The 21,138-nt window shown below is 42.1% G+C and overlaps 3 protein-coding genes across 3 annotated transcripts in view; 2 read left to right on the forward strand and 1 right to left on the reverse strand.

Moving 5' to 3' along the window:
- LOC8035833 (transcription elongation factor SPT4-A) overlaps positions 1–13,593 on the reverse strand; it is a 46,176-nt gene extending 32,583 nt beyond the window's left edge. The window contains exons 1-3 of the mRNA XM_042290994.1: positions 13,467–13,593; positions 13,019–13,125; positions 11,566–11,621 (exon numbers count right to left, since the gene is read on the reverse strand). Coding sequence (XP_042146928.1) covers positions 11,566–11,621; positions 13,019–13,125; positions 13,467–13,541 — 238 coding nt within the window. The 5' untranslated portion in view covers positions 13,542–13,593. The remainder of the gene's footprint in view (positions 1–11,565; positions 11,622–13,018; positions 13,126–13,466) is intronic.
- Position 13,594: 1 nt separating this feature from the next.
- LOC121048091 (ATP-binding cassette sub-family C member 9-like) lies at positions 13,595–14,819 on the forward strand. The gene has a single exon (XM_040503997.1). It carries the CDS (start codon positions 14,106–14,108, stop codon positions 14,817–14,819), a length of 714 nt encoding a protein of 237 aa, XP_040359931.1. The 5' UTR covers positions 13,595–14,105.
- Positions 14,820–18,372: 3,553 nt separating this feature from the next.
- Positions 18,373–21,138, forward strand: part of LOC8035834 (ATP-binding cassette sub-family C member 9) — a 75,394-nt gene continuing 72,628 nt past the window's right edge. The window contains exons 1-2 of the mRNA XM_029990516.4: positions 18,373–18,548; positions 19,509–19,565. Coding sequence (XP_029846376.2) covers positions 18,417–18,548; positions 19,509–19,565 — 189 coding nt within the window. The 5' untranslated portion in view covers positions 18,373–18,416. The remainder of the gene's footprint in view (positions 18,549–19,508; positions 19,566–21,138) is intronic.

A 21,138-nucleotide genomic window follows, 5' to 3' on the forward strand; every position in this document is an offset into this window, starting at 1 on the left:
TCCAGGACTTCAGAAAAGCACGGTGAGTATGCACCAACGGCAGCTGACGTTGGCGGCAGCAACCTTCAGTTACAGATCTTCGAATTCGGATCCACTGGCGTCCCATGTGGGCCGAAAGTTCCGGTGTCAATGTTGCTAACAGAAACTGCAAGACGGCTGATTTTGACGAGGCTAGTTTATAATTTCTAATTGGGCAGACCTTGGCGCAATCGTGTTCTTATTTACACTTTTGTAAGTGTGGCGCATGAAAAGTCATGAGACCCACAGCGGCGCCATTGGCGAAGCAGTTCCGTCCCTGCCCTCAGCACGAGGCTGCGCTGCGGCAGAGCGAGATACGCAGGATGGCGATGATTATGCCGCGGGTATAAGTGCACCGCAATGCGGCAGTGCGTGGGGAGAACCGTACTCAACGGAGCTTGCGAACCCGCTCCAAGAAACCACAAACGAGAACTTTCGCGAACACAGTATACGATTTTACTTTTGTTCGTATCGAGAACTGCGTTGTGATAGACACCAAGATCAAAGCGAATAATACGCTATTCTGAGCGATAATCGAAAGCTTTGACGATTTGCGCACGTTTACTGTAACACATCCCGGCAATGAAGCCGCCCGAGCTATCAGTTTCCGCGTCGCTCGAGCGAGATCGCTATGTTGGCGCAGATTCCTCAAATTTCGCTCAAATGCAGCAGGTTAAGCAGGTTGGCGCGTTTTGGCGCCAACGTGCCATATCATCACGATCGGTCGGAGTCGTGTGGGAGCACCTTTGGAGACAGCCCAAAAGTCAATCACGGAGCGGAGTGGAGAGAACAGCAAATCCGCGTTGAATTGGTCACAAACGTCAAGAAATAATTTTAAATGGAATTTACTGAACGTACAAAACTCGTTGCACGGCACGACCGACGATGCACGCACCGTCAGTAAACAACCTGTACCATAAATATTATATGCATTTTTTTTTGTCATATATTTCATCCACGCGTATGCACAACCTCACGCTGAATGTGTGGTTTCCCCTCTGCACGCGGATTCGTCGCGGCGGAGCAAGATGCGCAGAATTGCAATGTCTCCACGGGTGTCGCTTCACTGCAGTGCACCAGTGCGCAGTATGAAGCGCACTCAACGGAAATAGCTAACGCGCCCGAACGGACCACGAGCAACGATAAATGTTTCGGAAATTCCGACCACTGTCAGCTTCTGATACAGATATCAAACAAAATAACCGAAAGTTCTAAAATCATATAACCGAAATTACCGAAAATTCGCAAAAAGCCGACATTAATGACACGAAAGCGGGCCCCGGGCTATTAGTTTCGGTATTGATAAAGGGAAAATTCCATGCAATGTCGCCTCAAATACCTCATATTTTAGCAAAGCGTATACACAAGGATGTAGCACCATAAGCACCTTGGCACAGCATGGCACAGCAAACGCTTTACTACAACCAGGCGAAAGATTAGAAAGTCGGGGCACGTTTTATAATTATTTGGTCTACGGTCTCGTAAAAAATGGCACTTTCAGATATCAAAGTACCTATGGAAACAAAATGTCAGCGGGCATTTTCAGATAAGACCGAACAAGCATGTCCGGTGACCATTTTTAATTTCGACGAAAACAATATATTTTGCTGGCTTTATGCCCAGGAGAATAAAACCAATCCTTCTTTTCAGAAAAAAAAAAAGTTTTGCCTTTGCGAAAAACAATTGTAAGCACCCTCTCAGTCACGTGCGCGTTTTGCGTATCGCGCGATGTTGACATTTCGGGTGGCTTCCCCCACAAAACTGTTCTGGCTACGGGTCTAGAAATATTCGCTGACAAATTAGGCGTAGATAGGATTGACAAAACGTATTAATCACCGAGTATTAGGGTCGTTGTTTTGAGAAAACAAAATTCACAAACACGGCACATTGCGCAATAACGCTCTGGATTAAGGAACATTTTTCTCCGTATCTATAAAAGCTAAGGTTTTCAAACTTTGCCAGTCTATTACCCCGTATATATAGTTAACCTTTGCGTGAAATATTTTTGTACTGGTTAGCGGGAGAAATTGACAACAATCGCTCACACAGGGGCATTTAACTAAAGATGCATTATTTTGAAAATCATTTAAAAAAAAGGCCATCTTTAATATTCTTTAAAATCTCTGAAATTAACGTTTATAATATATACTAAGAAAGTCGGCAAAAACATGATGCAATGTTTGTGTGGCTTTTAAGTTATAAAGCAAGAAACATGGCCAAATGGACGCTAACGCGGTTGCCCATAAATGGGGCGGGCACATACCCGTTCTTCGCAATTTCATTATTATTAAAAAGCGTAAAAATGCTACGGGGTGGCCAGGAAAAGACAAATTGACAGCACAGAGGTGGACGATAGTTTGGAAGGGAAAATTCCTAATACATTTTCGTAGAACCGACCCAAAAATGTCCCTGGGCCGGAGCGATCGAAATGCGCCACCCTGTAACATGCTTCGCGGTGCCTTTTTCAACAGCCGGTCTACGCGACGTAAAGGAAGCAACCGAAGCAACTTTGCAAACAGATCAGCCTACAACCTTGGCGGCAGAGCCTAGAACTTGCGCCGCCTGAGAGCACCAATAGATCCGCCGCCGTGGAGGGCCGCACAACGTGTAAAAAATAAAAGACACTTAAAAACAAAAAAAAAAAAAAATCAAATTGCCTGAGATTGTTTGTATTGGGTGCTTTCAGATAGGATCGAACGACCATGTCCGGTCGGCATTTTTTTCTTTTTACCAAAAATATATATGTTTTACTTGTGCAAGCGCAAAAACATATTAAACTTTTTTTTGCGGAAAATACAATTTTTTCTTGAAAAAAAAGTCACAAAGTCGCTGTCGGTATAACGGGAACGTTTTTACAGCTTGCGTGAAACCGTCTTTTTTTTATATTTATTAAAGAAAAACTGTTGTCGCCTTAGGTTTAATATTTTTTGTGCAGAGACTCACATAAAATAAAAGGAGGTAAACATGCATTATCAATTACAATGCAATTCAGAGCTTTATAGATCCGGATCTTAAAAGACTGGAAATCTAATTTTTTTATATGATTTGGATGAGCCTGTTCTATATTCGCATAAATTGTCATTTAAATTGAAAACGATAACCTTTCTTAAAAAATTCACTGAAATGAAGACAGGTTACCGGTTTTTCAATAATTGGAAAATCAGTTTAAAATGAAGGCCATCGTAATTTTTCTTCTACTTTTCACAGATCAAGGTTCACAATCTCTATCAGTCCCTTCAAAAATGCTTTGTAATATTTTTTTTTATTTTGTATTTAATTTTATAGGGCTTTAAATATACAGAATTTCTGTAACGGGAGTAGAGAAAGATAGGACGTTGCGGATTTCAAACAAGGGCAAGCAATGGGTCGAAAAATGTAGGAAGTCTGTGAAGAGAAAGCACTGTGACAGGAGTCCGTGAAAAATAAGAATTCACACACAAAATTACAGGTAAGTTTGAAGCAGAAGTCAACAATGGAAATACAGATCTCTCGGATCACTGAATTTCGGAGCCTACCCTTCGTGGGCAGGTGGGCTGCTAACGACCAGGTTTAAAAGTGGTAAGAAAGAACACATGTTTAAAGTTGTACAACTGAAACAAGTTTAATTAATGAAGATCCTGTGCGCACATTTGGAGCTTGTCGCGTGAATTCTTCCTGCCGGACGCTGACTTGAATCGGTCACGGCGCTCTCCTGGCACTCCGAGCAGGAACATTTTTTTTCTCGTTTTGCTTGTAGCGATCACTGTTCGTTTCTTCTCAGTGGCACCGCAAGCTCGCGACCTCGATCTGCTTTGCGCTGCCAAAGGAGTCTTTATTTTCAAATATATATGTTTTCTGCGTCTACTGTTCCTGCTACAACAGCTGTGGTTGCGAAGTGTCAGACCGCGTACACTGCCTCAAGTAACAGGACTGAATGCCACGCACAACAGAAACAGAGTCCCACTCCTTTGCTTTCATGTCTCTGAACGCTTCCACGTCAGCTTTCGGGAGGTGGATTAGTTTCACGTTCGGCAGTTTAGTGTTCAGTGGGGCAACCAACTCTGACGCCGACTTGATCACCAACTTGGTGGGCCTGTCGGAGGCTGTACAACGTTGTCTGGTGCTTGACACGACCCCCGATTCAGTCACAGGCACTCTTGCCATGCCAAGTTGCGGAAAAAAATACACTTCGCTGACGTGTGTTTGTGGCTCTGCAGCTCGTGTAGTTGGTACTTGTTCTTAAAGTGGCTTGCTGCAGCATCCCTTACGAAGGTCACATGAGCATACCCAAATTGGATTTCACGATTCTCCAAACCGTTGTCTTAGAAATTAAGTTACAGACAACCTCATTCAATCGCAATTCTTGTTCCTTTTTTTTTTATGTATCTTTATTTTTTACACGCTGTGCGGCCCTCCACGGCGGCGGGTCTATTGGCGCTCACAGGCGGCGCAGGTTCGGGTTCTGCCGCGCCCTATTCCTATAATCACGTAACCGCCAAGGTTGTAGGCTGATCTCTTTGCAAAGTCGTTCCGATTTCTTCCTTTACGTCGAGTAGACGGAGACGCTCTACGCCGGCTGTTGAGACAGGCACCGCGAAGCATGTTACAGGTTGGCGCACCTCGGTCGCTCCGGCCCATGGGCATTTTTGGGTCGGTTCTACGAAAATGTATTAGGAATTTTCCCTTCAAAACTACCGTCCACCTCTGCGCTGTCGATTTCTCTTTACCTGACCACCCCGTAGTGGTTTTACGCAATTTAATAATAATGAAATTGTTGAAAACGGCTATGTGCCCGCCCCGTTTATGGCAACCGCGTTAGCGTCAATTTGGCCATTATAACTCAAAAGCCACACAAATATTGCATCATTTTTTTGCAGACTCTGTTAGTACATATTATAAAAGTTAATTTCAGAGAGTATAAAGAATATGAAATATGGCCTTTTTTTTTTAATGATTTTCAAAATAATGCATTTTTAGTTAAGTGCCCCTGTGTGAGCAATTCTTGTAAATTTCTCCCGCTAACCACGACAACAATATTTCACGCAAAGATGAACTATATACAGGGCAACACACTGGCAAAGTTTGAAAACCTTAGCTTTTATAGATACGGAGAAAAATATTCTTTAATCCAGAGCGTTATTGCGCAATGTGCCCTGTTTGCGAATTTTTCTCAAAACAACTACCCTAATACTCGGTGATTAATACTTTTTCTCAATCCTTCCTAAGCCTAATTTGTCAGTGAATATTTCTAGACCCGTAGCCAGAACAGTTTTCTGGGGGAAGCCGCCCGAAATGTCAACATCGCGCGATACGCGAAACGCGCACGTGACTGAGAGGGTGCTTACAATTTTTTTTTTCGAAAAAGATAAATTTTTTTCTTTTTTCCGAAAACAAGGATTGGTTTTATTCTTCTGGGCATAAAGCCAGTAAAATATATTGTTTTCGTCGAAATTAAAAATGGTCACCGGACATGGTTGTTTCATCTTATCTGAAAACTTTGCCCTGCATCGCTCTTCCTGTCACTTGTTGAGTGATCCTACAACAATCAGAGAGAGTGCGAGCCGGTTATCGCTTCCGAAGAACTTCTCACAGCTACAAGTGCGCATTAGATAGAATTAGGCCCTGAGCAATCCCTTGGTTCGTCTTTTCATTGTTAGGGGCCGCTGTGATTCAGCGGGCTAGCCAAAGCTAGCTAAATCAGTGCCTTCCAGTGTGGACATCGTGCTGGCAGAATTCTCCGTGCTAAGACCAGACACGGAGCACTGTTCCGCCAATAGACCATTTTTGCATGACTGCCGCCGTTAAAGGGTACGAAGGAAAATCTTTATTTGCTCTATTTCGCCGAGAGAAAATCGCTTTAATAAAAACCGTCATTGTCTCAAACATTTTTTTACGAAGTCTCTCGGAAATTTATCTTATAGCCAGAATGCTAATTACTTCTTAACTGCACGAAAGCTCAGCTATATATAAGTCAAAGGATTAATGTTCAAGTTAAATACAAACCAAACGCGAGAAAACGTTTTCCGTATAAGAAGTCTGAAATATTCCCACACCCTTCGCCCCACGCTAAATTGGGGGTGGGCCAACGATGATATCAGGTACAGCTGCTACAGGACATAATGACGCACTCCACTGCACAGCTATACTGTTTTAGTATAATTTGGCAGATGGAGAAATGAGCCAAATGAAGCATCGGAATGCAGCATGTGACAACCTGCAGTCGGAGAGCACTTCTCTTGTGAGCTGTCACATGCTTTGCTTTTTCACTTCGAATGGCGCGCACATATGGCCCGAAGCATTTGCCTTTTGCCGAGTGAGGCTGCAACAAATTATAGGTATACAATCGAGCCCAAGTTCAAATCAAATATTGCTTTGCCATGCCCTGCTTTTAAAGCGAAATGGACTAAATGATGCACATACCCTTCCACCAGAGGTGATACAAATGAAGCAACATCATTAATTCCTAACACTTTGTCACATGACAGACAATTTTTGTAGAAAATAATAAAACAACACAGGATGGACAGACTACACTCACTGAATACTTCAAGTGTATCATATTCATATTCCATAGAGTTCACTTTCTGGATGCAATGATCCAATCATGCTTCTTGGTTATCAAAAGGCAACATTGTTCCACCAGAAAAAAAAAAAAAAAAAAAAAAAGTCTATAAAACGTAACGCACAGGAGCCTTCCACAGCTGGTGAGTTACTACTCAAAAGAAGATAATAAGCTTCTGTTTTTTTGTTTTTTTTTCAAAACAGTACAATTTGCACAACAGCAGTGGTAGTAGTATTTGCAAAACTTCGACATTGAGCACACCTTTTCTTTCTTAGAGGACGCCAAACGGCGGCTGTTTCTGCCGGCGCGGCTGGGGTAGTCAGCACGTCCAGCCCATCGCCTTTGTCGACATGCGAGTTTTCCGGTCACTTTGTTGGGTCAGTTACATGCTTCTCAGAGTTTAGTTGTCATTCTCTTTCTGTTCGCCCTTTTTTTTTTTTTTTCTGGGTGCTTTTTTTTTTTTGTCATTGTGATGCAACTGTCTGATGGTTTGTGCAGGCATAGCCTCCTCTATCCGTATAGAGGAGGCTATGGTGCAGGACTCTCCTTTGTTGACCTTCGAAGAAGCAGTGCTCTTTCAAAGTACCTTTTTATGTTTCAGTTTCAGGCAGCGCTTCACTCTAAAGGTGCGTCTGTTTAGGATGTCGTTCGTGAACGTGTTTGGAACTGTATGCTCGTGTTTGTACAGCTCCTTCCTACGCTCAGGGGTTCAGCTCGCTTGCATAATTTTTCTAACCTTTTTAATACAAGTGTTGCATTTTTTTTTAATTGTTAATGCATTTAGCTATAGCTATTTGCATCAAAGCGTTAACGGTAGATTAGCGTAAAAAGTTGGCTCTAACAATGATTATGTCAAATGCTTCAATTTCGGTGGCACATCTGCGTTACATACCAGGTGTCATCTGTTAATTACTCTACCCAAACAAAAATATAGGCATTAAACTAGTGGTCCAGATGCCCCTCAACTGTTCTGTTGAAGGCGTAAGCTGTGCCCTACTTAAATTTCAACTGTAGCCCAGCACAAGCATTAGCACAAGACTCTCAGCAATCTGCCGGTGCAAGCAGACAAGGCTTCTTTTCAATGCAAAACATCTTTTCGATTCAAATTCAAATGCATCAGATGTTGTAGGTCTGGATCGACAGAGAACTGATATACTGTATTTTCCGGACTATAACTCGCAACCTTGTATAAGTCCCACTTCTTTATACTGAGCCATTTTTGCAGAAAAGTTGGTATATAAGTTGCAGCTTTGTATAAATCGCACCTCTTCGCATGGTTCATGCACTGAACTTTTTTGTTTTACGCACATCGGTATCGCGAAATTGGAGTTTTGCACAATCGGCAAGTTACACATACCATTTGAAGCGCAACAACTTCGACGTATCGACTAACGAGGAATACCCATAGCATGGTGGGGGCAATCGAGTTTTTCGCCGCAAAAGGACGTAAAACGTAAAAAACCAGAAGGTAGTCGGCTTTATCCGTGTGTACACATGCTGAGCGAACAAAAGTTTAGTGTGCCAGACACATGTGAACCAAGCTACGGACCACTGGGCCCAGCCTAGGCTAAGTCACGGAGACGACACAAGCATCAAAGTGCGGGCAGATAGATAAATTTTTGACACTTCTTTTGGTACCGCTAAAAGATTGGCCAGCCGCAATCCTTCCTTTTACATGTAGCAACACGGCTGGAGCATGGCAGATAAAAACTGCTCATCAAACGAAAACTAAAAAAAGGCACGAGAAAATTTTCTGCAATGCGTGTATACCAGCCCACTTATTTTCAGTGTCAATGGACTGAAGCAAAGCAATGCGGAACAATAGCTGAATTAGGCATCATCAATCACATTCTTTAAAAGCTTTATTCTCATGGTCTTGCCTATCCTCATTGAGTTGCATTGGGAAAACTCTAAAATTTCTCGGTTTCTGAGTCAGTTATGAAAAGTGTAGAAGAGTGAGAAGAGTATGGCGACAGCAGCGCCTCCTGGAAGGGCCAAGAAAGCTCCTATGGCTACATAGTTAGGATGCTCCACGAAAGATGGCAAGTGGCGAATAAAAAAATGACACTGCAGCGCGAAAAAAAAAAGGCATATAAGTTGCTTCATTGTATAAAATGCGCCAAGAAAAATGTTTAAAAAAAAAGCGACCTATACACCGGAAAATATGGTAGTACCATAAACATGCCGCATCCACATTAATTTTGATTGACAGCAATAGTTGCACACAGTTTTGGCATTTATTTAATGTCTTTAAGTTGTTATTTGCACAACCAATGAGAGTACAATGCTGTCCGATCTATTCCACTCTTGAATATAACACGGTATGTCAAGGAAACCATTATGCAAGCACAATGATGCTTAACATTGTCAGAAAGACTTGCACCCTCCTGCCGCACACAACACTAACACAGCCGTTTCCAGCGGTCCATTTGGTGGAGCAGATGACGTTTAGTGGGAAAGTGAATTACACACCTGACCAAGAGGAGTTTTTTTTTTCTTTCAGCCCGCGAGCAGATCACATGGGACTGCCACATTGTAGCCATTGGCATGAACGCTGTAACGCGGTTCCGAAACAAAGCGTGGGTGTTCCCGTACCATGGTAGCATTCAGCGGCATTATGAGAGGCAACCACATTCATTTATGAAGGCTACATCTGATTCACCCATAGTGGTTGAACACCGGTGCAGAGGGCATCTACATACCAGAATGTATGAGGAAAAGTCAGTAAGTCACAAACTGCTATAAAATATCTTATATAAGTAGTGACAATTTCCAACTATGTCAATAGACAACAACATGATCCAGCTTCATGATATTCACTGTGTAGTAACTAGCCAACGGTTGCACGCACGCACAACCCAGTTTAAAGATGGAGACCGCCCGAGGAGTGTATGCCAGAAGAACAGCATGCTGTTGGGCACTCTGCGAGCAAAAGGGCCTCGTGTAAAAGATATTTGTCAGGAAATGTTTTCCATTTATGGCGAGAAGTGTTTATCACGTAAGCCGGTGTACAACTCGGTTGAGAAAATGTTGTTGATGTGGAGCGGATTGGTGGTCATGTTGAGATTGCGACAGAAGCAACAGAGCAGCAGACAAGCACAAGGCTGAGACAGCAGCCGATAGAATTTTATGCACCAGGAGTTGAGACATTCCACAGGCATCCCACAGCATCAGGGTGTCTAACAATTTTTTTTTTAATCCCCTGAGTTATTCAAGTTTTCGCTGACTATTTTAATTAAATTCCCTGACCCACACCCAGAAACAGCTACTGACATCAAAATGCAATATATTATGGATAGACACTATTCACAATGTAAAATATTTCATTTAAGTTAGATCAAGCAACTACCTTTACTCTTGAAGATGTTTAAAATACAGCATTGACAAGGGCTTACTGTTTCAGGGAGTTAATTTCTTCATCAAAACGAGAAGCCTGCAACTGTGCTTTCTAGTCCACTCTAACAAAGTGCAAACCATGTGCAGACGTCGCGCTGCTGCGCTTGTGGGTACGCCTGCCCGTGCCTGCCGCTTCTAGCATGAGCGGGCGAGCATGGGATAAATTCCCTGACTCGGCAATCTTTTCGGAAATTTCCCTGAGTTTTCCAGGTGTCTTAAAATTCCCTGACAATTCACTGTTTTCCCTGTCGGTAGACACCGTGAGCGTATCCCGCAGCGTTGTTCTTTAGACAGACTTTTGTGACTTACTGACTTTCCCTCGTACAATACCTCATTCGATGTGTGTATGCATTCTATGCTGAGAAACATACAAAAAGCACATGGTTTTACACTGGGTGCACACTTTCCGCACTGTTCTAGACTGACACACGTGTCTGTATGCCACACAACTGTCAGTGCAAACACAACATTGGTACTTTTTTCATTCTACTTCAACAGGGTGTTGGAAGGCACCTAAATTCAATGCTCAAAGGGGCACTAAAGTGCACTTTGAGGTCCTCATTTTATGGTCCTAACTCAAACTACGAGCTCTAAGCATCCTAAAAAACCCAAAATTAACATTCAGGCACGACCGATTTGCATACTAAAAACATTATGAAAAATCCCGACACTTACCAATGGTACAAAACGACAGGTGGCGCTACTGAACCATGCTAAATATGGTCGAATGACGGATGGCGCTTGTCAGCCCCGCTCAAGCGACGAGCTCCCGCGTGGGCGAGCGGCCAACCAGTGCCACTCTTCCGTGCGGGAACCCATCACTCGCGAGTGGCTAACAAGCGCCGTGTGTCGTTCTGCGCCAACAGTAAGTGTCGGGATCTTTTATTACTTTTTTTAATGTTCAAATTGGCCGTGCATAAATGTAATTTCGTGTTTTTTAGGAGGCTCTGAGCTCGTAGACTAAGTTATGACAATAAAACGAGGATCTCAAAAAGCACTTTAGTGCCTCTTTAAGTTGTAGCCTTAAATGAGCTCTTTCCACCCCGCTAGTTTTGATGACATGCTTTCATTGAAAAGAAAAATAATAGATTGGTGTTCCATTGTTCGCACTAACAGTGTTGCACCGTGCGCTATGAAAACCAAACTGATGCTGGGAGTCTCCCCCCATGGTTGGAGAGGTTGTCTGTCTTGCAGCCTACATTTTGTCTCATTGGTTTCAATGGTAATTCTCAGAAAAAAAAGCTCATTCATTTCACTCGGCACTTTATGAACAACTTTGACCCCGAATTCTGACTCTGATGATGCATGAGCAGAAGATATACAAATGTTTCTGAGACTTGATTCCAAATAGGAAAATGTTCAAATTGCCATCTATGGAGAGTGGCTTTGTTTCTCTGTCCAAGTTGTTTCACAATGTCGAAGCGCTCGCCCTTACACCAGGCACCCATCTATTTATATCACACTTCTGCTGCGAACTTTGACATGTGAAGGAGGTCAAGAAATGACACGGGACACGTCAAAGTATGTGCAACAGCCCAAAAGGTAGGCAACTACCTGACAGATATCTGACTGGTTCACACCAGAAAAGAGAAAATAAAAAAGGTACGCACTTATCCGTTGCCACTTTGCCACCCAGCTGTCCTCTGGGTTCATAAGAGCTATCATGCTGGAAAATAAAAAGTATGGTCATTCTTTTAACAGAACGTCAACATCGAACACCAGTTTAGAACTTTTTAAATAGTTGGAAACTTGGAACATTGTGTCTTTGGCCTTTATACTCAAGTAACGGTCCCAGGCTGTCCAGTGAAACCGGTCGGAAAGGGGAATCACTAGACAAGTGACATAAATGTGTTACGACTGTGCCACACTAACAACACAGTGTGCTTATTATGATTTGCAGGAACATTTAGGAAGTTCAGCAAAACAGAGCAAAGGGCATTCCTGATACCACACAGTTGCTGACAGTTTGTACACAGGATCGAAGTTACGCTTCTTGATGCTTCCTCTGGAAACAAAAACAATCAGTTGCTCGATTTCTTACTTAGTTGCTCTGTGCACTGACACTTGTTGACATCTGTCTGTGTACTAATGAAATACTGACTGCAGACCTTAAGGACCGTTCACACTGTTGCGACCTCTTAAAACCGGGTTCCTTGAAACCTTTTACAACGAATGGATGGATGGATGAATGAATCCGGCTGAGCCCTTTGGATAGGGCGGTAGCTTACGCCACCTAGCCATTTTGTTTTACCATTTAAGCTTAGAATATTTAAATGTGAAAACTATATTCACTCCGCACTGAAAAAAAAGTGAGGCTATAAAACCCCCCTGGCATCAGTTAATAAGAAAATACCTGGCGCCATCTATTGGGTAGCATTGTAAACTTCGCGGTCTCGGCATATTTTCTATTTCTCTCGAGCATTATCCTTTCTTTCTTGGCTCGAAAAACTTTTGTCAACGTTATAAACGAGCCTTTCTTATAGGTATTACGCACATTTGACATCGGAAATCCCGCAAAACCTTCGCTCTTGTGAAATGCAGTGCCAGCCTCCAGGGTCACCGCATAGACGGCGCCAGCGTGTTCTCTCGTCCTAAGAAATTTTAAGAGGTTTTAACAAGTCTCGTCTCTCTCGGTCGTACTCGGTTGCAAGAGTGTGAACGGGTCTTTATGCATTGCACGCGTTACTGCGTAAATAGGACAAAGTAGAGCCACTAAATGAGCTGCGCTTAGAGTATCGGCACTCCGTTCCCCGACATTGTTGTGGGCGCCGCCATTTTGGCTCGTATGCAGGGCAGACGCAACTGCAGATCGTCATGGTCCAAAGTGGGACTTCCTCAGCATTAGATTCGGTGTAAGGAAGTTCATGTAATATTGATTTGCTCAGTCGCCAACTCTTTAAACACCTGTGGAGGGCGAAAAAGCGTTTCCTGCAGTTTCAGATAAAGCTTCAGATAACTGAAAACCATGATTTTAAGACACTATATGGCCAAGTGTCGTTACTCTAAAGCGTAGCTTATTTAGTGGCATTAGGACAAAGCATTCGAGCTTTCAACGTTGCATACCCGTCGAAGTTGGAACTCGTACAGTCGTAGACCATGTCTCTGTTGTTCTTCATGTGGAGGTACTCGTCGCAGTTGTCACAGCCGTCGAATTCGAATTGTTCAAATGTCTGAAATAAACAAGGCAATAACAAATGCATTGAGTCCGCGCAGCTCTCGGCTGAACCTGCTCTTATCACACGCACAAATAAGAAAAATGAAAAAAAAGAAACAAGACTGATTAGGAGAAAAACGTAAGAAACAGGACGACAAAATAACGGTGCAATTTGAAATTCGAAATTGGGCACTGAATTAAATTAAAGGCGCGTTAGGCAGCAAACGCTACAGCTTGAACGATGCTATCGCAACATCACTAACATGATGCTGCCTCCATCAGTACAAACAAAGTTATCGCACAGCAAGACATCCGTATACTCTTATCAAAAGATGTTTCGAATCTATCGAGAATTACCTTGATCATCGAACAGAGAAGGCAAGCTCTGAGATTTCTCAGGTCCTTCGGTATGCTTTCCAAGGAGGCCGTCATCTTGAAAACGCCGACTCCTCGAGACCGGAACTGACGACACGAAAGCACCGGAAACACACTCTACGGCGGCGCTGGTCTTGCCATCTCGGAACCGAAACGCGAACTAAAAGCTACTACGATTCGCGAACTGGCTTGTGGCGGCGCATACTAATTTGATGAGCGCGTTCAGTCCGGCATCGTTCGTGTGGGTGTGACACCTTGGAGATGTGCCGCGTTACTCATTGCGTCGACGTGAGAAATATACGTTACGTCAACCGCCGGAATTGGACGGAAGAAGAGAAATCCCGACACCGATGAAACCCGACGAACCCGAGCAACGTTTACGGCGCGCTCTGTAAGTGCATCTTGAAGCACCTGCTCATGTTTGGACACAGTTCCGCGTATCTAGCAGCCCGATCGACGTTTTAACGATGTTAAACCATGCTTCACAACCTAACCTATCCTTTCGTAATAGTAATCGCGTGCCGTAGTGCAACTAGAAGCTGAAGAAAACGGTCATTTTTACCGGGTCCGTAGCACAGTCCTCCATCGCTGCCCCGAGGAGGTGCCCATCTTCAGAGAACTATGGCTGCGTCCTACTTTTGCCTCACTCTGGACGGCGTCGTCGACCGGGAGTGCATCACCAATTTGGGAACATGCATTCTAAACTCCGTCCTAGTGTTCATCGTCTTCATCGCCGCCATCCTCATGTGCTCGGAAAGTTCAAGCGGCAAGAGACGTGGTGGGGTTCGTTTCCAAGAGCACAACTCCCGGTGGATACTGACTTTCTGCGCGGCTGCCATCCACCTCTTCGAGCTGGCCGACGGCGTCATGGTGCTGGTCAGACGGCATGAGACTCGGCAGAACCTCCATCCGATGCTCGGTGCCGTGACCTCCCTGGTGACGGTGGTAGTGGCCATCTACTTTTACCACAAGGTCGAGGAACAGGGCAAGGCAAGGAGGCTCTCCGCCCTCCTCGTCTTCTGGCCTTGCATCGTCGCCCTGAAGACGGCAAAGCTCGTGGTTCTTTACGAGAAGGGACTTGGCGCCAAGCACGTTACACTGCAGACGACCTGGGCGGGGGTCGTGGTCTACACGGCCATTTTCATTCTCGAGCTGTCCATCTTCGCACAAAAGGTAAAGAAGAGGGTGCTTTGCTGCGTTTTGCTTGTGTTGAAACCAGCTGCCACTACACCAAACGGCTGCAACGTTGTGACAGGGTATTTAATTTCATTTTGTGGGCATACTGCTGTATACTTGGAATATGACCGAACCAATTATCAAGGACCTAACCGATAAGAATTCGGAAGAGCAGCATAAAGAAATTATATCCTCCTGATATGTTTTAAGATTGGTGTGCTGTTCATGGTGGTTAGATATAGCTTTTACTTAAAGTTGGAGCACACCTTGTGATAACAGCAGTGGTATAGACAGGTCTCCATCAGTGTCTCACTATACCCTAAAGGTAGTTTTAGTGTTGTGTCATGTCATGGCCAGCTTTGCCTGATGAGAGATTTTCTTTGTCCTCAAAAATAGTTTGGACATCTGCACACTTACAAAAGAACTTGAAAATTGATAGTCACACTAGTGGGAAAGTTTTGAAAAGAACATACACAATTAGTAGATGCATCTCAAAACCATAGAATAATCTGTTTGTAGCGGTCGATGTTGCATGTCATCAGATACACATCAGCCCGTTCTGCAAAAAAATACACACAAACAGATGTGTGCTAAATTTCAAGATTAATCTATTCGCAGTGTTGTACATTGCATGTCCTCATGCACCACATCAGTCCCTTGAGCAAATAAATTACATTGCATTACATACTCCTACTTTTCTCAAAGAGATTAAATTTATGTAATTGTATCTAAAATTTTTCCCAAGTGGACCTTACAAAAGTTTACGTGCAAGCATTAGTTTATTGGTGATTTTTCTTAACTTCTAGTGCCTGTTGATTAAAGGCAGGTCGTGAAGGTTAAGGAGCGTTTCGGGATTGGACACTTTCCAGAGAGCAAACTCCAGTATTGATTAGCCCCTTCTTGATTCACTGTCAGAGTTTGCTTTCATAGGTACATTCAAAAGACTGGATGTACAGGGTGTAGGCTTCCTTTCTTTCCAACACTTCTCTCTCTCTCTCTCTCTCTCTCTCTCTCGCAAACAAATGTGCAGGTTTTTCTTATTGCAAAAATCAACTGCATCAACGAACGCTCATTCTCTGCTTAAATGTAGCCCTAGCAGTCCGAATCAGATGCCAAAGTTTTAGAATTTACCATTATTTTATTAAAGGTCATAAGCGATTTTTTAAAATTTTCGCTAGAAAAATTGGGTGCATTTTTGCCCGTATTCGATAACTGCCACCATAGAGCTCCGTGTATTATAATAGGTCCATCGGCAACCATTTTCCCATTAGAAATTTCAGAAAATTGCTTTTAACTTTTAAATAAAATAACGGCTGGTGCTAAAACATTGGCGTCTCGTTCGAACCTCTAGCGCTACATTTGAACAGAGAATGAGCATTTGGCGATGCATAGTAAACTTGTGCAGTGAATAAAATCCTGTAAATTTTTTTTGGGGACACCGTGTAGATATGGAAATGTTTCTTCAATCACAAATTGAGTTTGAAGATGACCAAATGTGAAACAAATTCTTGAAATTGAGGCTTGACATAAAAGTTGACAAATTCAACAAGCAAGTGTTTGCGTAAAGCCTATCACTAAGTGGAACTGCAGAGTGAATGTCAGATATTTGAAAAAATATGTTCAATACTTTTTTAATATCTACTATAATGAAAGAGGTCTAGTTAATGCATTGTGGTCTTTCTGTCGTTCATGTCAATTGAAATACAAGATATGTCTCAGTAGAGTGTGAATTCAATGTTTTCATATCAAGGTTTTTGTTATAGCATGGAAGAGCTCTAAGCCGATTCTGGTTGGCAAATTTCTTGATTAAGTTCGGGAATCCGCCAAGGAAGCTTGCTATTGAAATTCACAGATGTATTTTTTGAAACTTTTAAATAGAATAGCTTCCATAGTGCTGTACAATTCAAGATTTCTCAGGCTAGCATTTGTGCAACACTTCAAAAATTGCCCTTCTACCAGGTGATTCCGACAGCGCAATGGCTCTTTGAAGCGGGCGCATAATTCGGTTCCTTGACATATCATTCTATGATTTGCACTTCAGGTACCCGCAGGTGGTACATTTATTATTTACGAGTATGAAAATATGAGCTCACTTAAGTCAAAAGAAAAAAAAAAATTGTTTTTCAATAGACAATGATTCAACTAGGTAAGCTTTTTTTTTTTTCTTTATTGAATTCATCAATAGAATTGTGGGTTGAGTAATGTTTAGAACGACAGAAAAATAAATAAAGAGAAATAAAGTAACATTGATTTTCATTTTATCCCCTTCATTTTGCCAGAATAAGCACTACAGTAGCTTACAATGTCAATTGATGGTATCATGCTGGTTAAAGTTTTTTTGTAGAAAAACATTTTTTTTTGCCAGTTTCATTTAAGTGAATTCATCCTCCTATGTTTTCACTAAAGAATGCTCCACGTAATGAAGTTCTGCTCTAAATCATCTCGCGGTTTATTAGCAAACTGGTTTTTGCAATCCATTCAAAGGTCCATTGTACCATCGAAATCACGACGTACAGTGGAGGCAGAAATTGACAAATTCCCGGGCACACTATCTCTCCAAGGCAATTTTCACTCGGGAACAAGGGCCAATATATACAAAGCTTTGCAGCACAAACCACTTTTTGTCCATTTGCCACTCTTTCACAGCTCCTTATTCTTGCAGGTGTTATCATATTATTATAGTTATTACAATTATTACGCTTATTATAGGCCCATTTTCAGCATGGCCTTGAGGTTATGTCTAGGGTCCCATGTTTTCGGTATACGCTGATAAGCCCCGAAAATTAACACCATAGCCGGTTTTGTCTAAATTCGGGAAAACCGAAAAACGTTGAATCGGAGCTGTCCTGGGACGAAGGAACCCAAACTTCACGAGAAAATAAATCTTTGACTACAGCTCCATTTTGTGCTGACTTAGAATACACGCAGCCCACACTGAACTGGCCACGAGGCTACCCCTTTCTTGGGAAACCCCACCCTTCTTCATGTATCCTCTTCTCGGTACCGGGACGGTTTCCAAGTATTCGGGTCACACACACATTCCCTGGGGGGTGGAGGAATCCCTCGGCTGTGTCTTGTTTCCTTCAACGTTTCTGATGCCGGAAATTGTTGTTGAAAGACACCCAGATGTGTGGGAAAAAAGAAACGCCAAACCCTCTCCCCCCCCCCAAATCTGTCAGAAAAAAGATCCCCCAAAACACTCCCCGTATCTGAGGGAAAAGGGAACCCCAAGAAAACACCTCCTAAATCTGTGAGAAAAAAGTAACCACCAAACAACACCCTCGAATCTGTGGGAAAAAAGGAACCCCAAAGAAACAGCCCCGAATTTGTGGAAAAAAGGAGACCCCTAAGGAACACTCCCCATTTGTGGGAAAAAAGGAAGCCTGAAAAAAGACGCCTCTGAAGTTGGTGAAAGACAACCCCTGAAAAAAACCTTAGTTATGTCATAAAGTCTGTAGTTTTGTATGCATTTGGGCAACATCTTAAAGTACTATGCGCTGCAACTGAGCTATAAATTATGAGAATTTTTACACCAACAACGACGCTACACTAAAAAGTAACAAAGTGGAGTTATTGTATTTTGTTTTTGCACCAGAAGTTTGTATAAAAGCCGGTTTGTTTCTTGAAACTCTCGTAAAGTGCTAATTGATTGTTTCCGTTCGAGGTGGGGTGTATTGACTTACCTATTGCCTTCTTGTTTCTGCTTAGAATTACTTCGCCAGTCATGTGCCAGAGAAAGAACCTGACCAGCAGGATATGGACCAGATCACATACCGATACACATTTGCTTCGATGCTGTCTAAGTGCACTTTTTACTGGCTTGTTCCGCTTCTTAAACTTGGATCTCGCCGCCCGCTGGAGTTGGAGGACCTTGGCTATCTGCCAGAGGTATGCATCCCGCTATATATATGTCACGGTCTGAAGACAATGTTAAGTTGACAATCGTGTCCACTTATACAATGTTTTACTCATACAATGTCCACTTGTACAACATTTTAACAATCAAAACAATATTCTCCTCAATTGGTTAGGCGTCTTCTGTTGTGAATGGAGAGTCCAAAAACGTTCCGGATCTGACAGATCCTTTTTCAGTTCAATTAAAAGTACTAGTTGACTTCGGTTTCTTGTAGTATGATATAAAAAGATTATCAAAGAAGCTTTTGAAAATATACTTACAAAGTCAGAAATATCTACTAAATAAAGATGTCACTTAATGATTTGACATCAGACAAAAAGGCAGCAAACCTTATTATAAAATTAAATTCCTAGTATTGTGTAGTTACCTTGGCACAGCCAGTTGACAGTTTTGAGGCATGGGGTAGTCATGAAACCAACAATACCTGGCGCCAGAATGTGCCTATAATTTCTTAAAATGCTTGCTTGTACCATATTAAATAATCAAGCGTTAAAAAAAAAATAGAAAAGAACACTATGGCACATTTTAGAAGATATAAGGTAAACATCAAAGGATCAACTAAGGGCAGTATTTTTTTGGTGCTTTTATTCACTAGAGCTTGTTTTTTGTCGATAGGTTTGTTCAGTGTTTTAATACTTGCCTTTACCGATAGGTTTCCTTCATAATAAAGATTTAAATCAAATGACCGGTAATATAATAGTGCAGTGTTTTAAAGTATTTTTTGCCACTTCCGTGGTCTTAGTAAGGACCTGCTGTAAAATCAGATAAATTTCCGTGTCTTCTGAGGAACAAGAATAATATGTGTATTGCTTACCCACACTTGACATTTGTCATCATTATGCTAGTGGGTCCTTTTTAGCACATCGACGAGAGCTGGCACATATCTCTTTAATCTATATAGACCTATAACGTGCCACCGATTCCTGTTGCAGAAACACATGAACGAGTATCAGTACGCAAGGTTCAACAAGGTTTTTTCCAAGGAAAAGGTACCGTTTGGGTTTTTTACTTCCTCGTTACGACCGACCGGTCTTTACTGCTGGGAGATGTTGCAAGAGGGAAGCTTTAGTGCACATTCTTTTGTGGCTTCCAGTCTTCCACGCTCTTTTTAGTTCATTTCAAAAATAAACCTCTGTTTGCTTTCCGGCACCAGCTCATGGGGTTACTATGTCGGGGAATGCCATTCATTGCTTGGGTTTCTATTTTTGTCGGGCATTCCCTCTGAAGCTGTAAATTATATCAAACCAGAGGAGGAGAATGACAGATTGACGCTCTTTCGGTGTTGGCCTTCTGCCAGAAGCCCCTCTGTGGTCCGTTTCTGTGGGAAATTCCACTTTAATAAAAAGAGAGCTTTCACTCCCCCTCTCTTTCTATGTTGATAATTATATTGTTATGGTTTGAAATACTAAAAATTTCAGGCAAGCAGATTTTTTTTTTTTTCTTTTTCGCTTCTAAGGAATTGAATTGCCTGTTTGGAGCTATTCTCTATTCAAATTCTTTTTCTCTTTTTATAAGCCCAACCTAAGTGACAATCATTTCGACCCATACCCTAGATACAGTGCACAACCCAGCTGCCTTGATCCTTATCAGTCTAAGTAACTTCTAAAAATTACTGTTATTTTTTAAAAATTCATTGACACAACTTTGTCTTATTTACTGTGTCATCTCTTGGTCGGCATGAATGTTTTCTCATTGTTACTTGCACTTATAGTTTTCCATTTGGCTCAACTTTTGCTCTTGTTACTCATGTAAATTTTTTTGCATTCGGTGCTACGAAAGTCCACCTAAAAAGATTTTCCTCATTCTATGCGTATTGTACTAAAAAAAAAAAAAATGCGGTAAAACCTTGGTGTCTGTAATATTCTTATTTATTGTTATATTAACTTCAGTGATGTCTCATTTCTTGTTAGGTTTAATAACGGCTATTGATTTGTTGAGCACACTCACAGCTGTTTATGATTCCTTTGTACAGTTTCCTATGCATTTACTTTCAACTTACATTCACTTAAAATGATAAGCCCACAAAACAAACATTCAAGCTACTTTTGTGGGTGACTTTTCTTGTTTAGGAAGCACAAAGGTAGTAATTGTATTTTGACAGCGAGTATACTTTGCACGCCATATCCTCTGCAATCCTAAATTTACTTTTTATCAAAATATGACCATAGAATCTATTTCTGTATGGGTGGAGAACTCTTAGCCTGGTGATCTAGAAGCAAAGAGAAAGTTCTATGTGATACAAATCTTAATAGAAACAAGTGAAAGAACCACTAACATGCAGGCAACCTTATTCAGGGTTTATTGCAAATCCTAAAATTGATATTATTCATATATTATTTTTAGGAAAAGGAAACAATTGACTCATTTAATCTACCTGTGCCTGCCTGCACTGGTGCAGAAAGGTGTAGCGCAGTGCAGAAAAGTGCAGGACAATGTACTTCCGGTTGTGTCTTGAGATAGGCTGCACTCGTAAATCGAATACAGTGGTGTGCAGCTGGTGCAGGAGGTACAGGTAAAAATTGAACAAGGAGAATCTAAGAACCAAAATTCTAGGTCTGCCTT

The sequence above is a fragment of the Ixodes scapularis genome, unplaced genomic scaffold (assembly GCF_016920785.2).
Source record: "Ixodes scapularis isolate PalLabHiFi unplaced genomic scaffold, ASM1692078v2 PGA_scaffold1__304_contigs__length_218370807, whole genome shotgun sequence".
NCBI lineage: Eukaryota > Metazoa > Arthropoda > Arachnida > Ixodida > Ixodidae > Ixodes > Ixodes scapularis.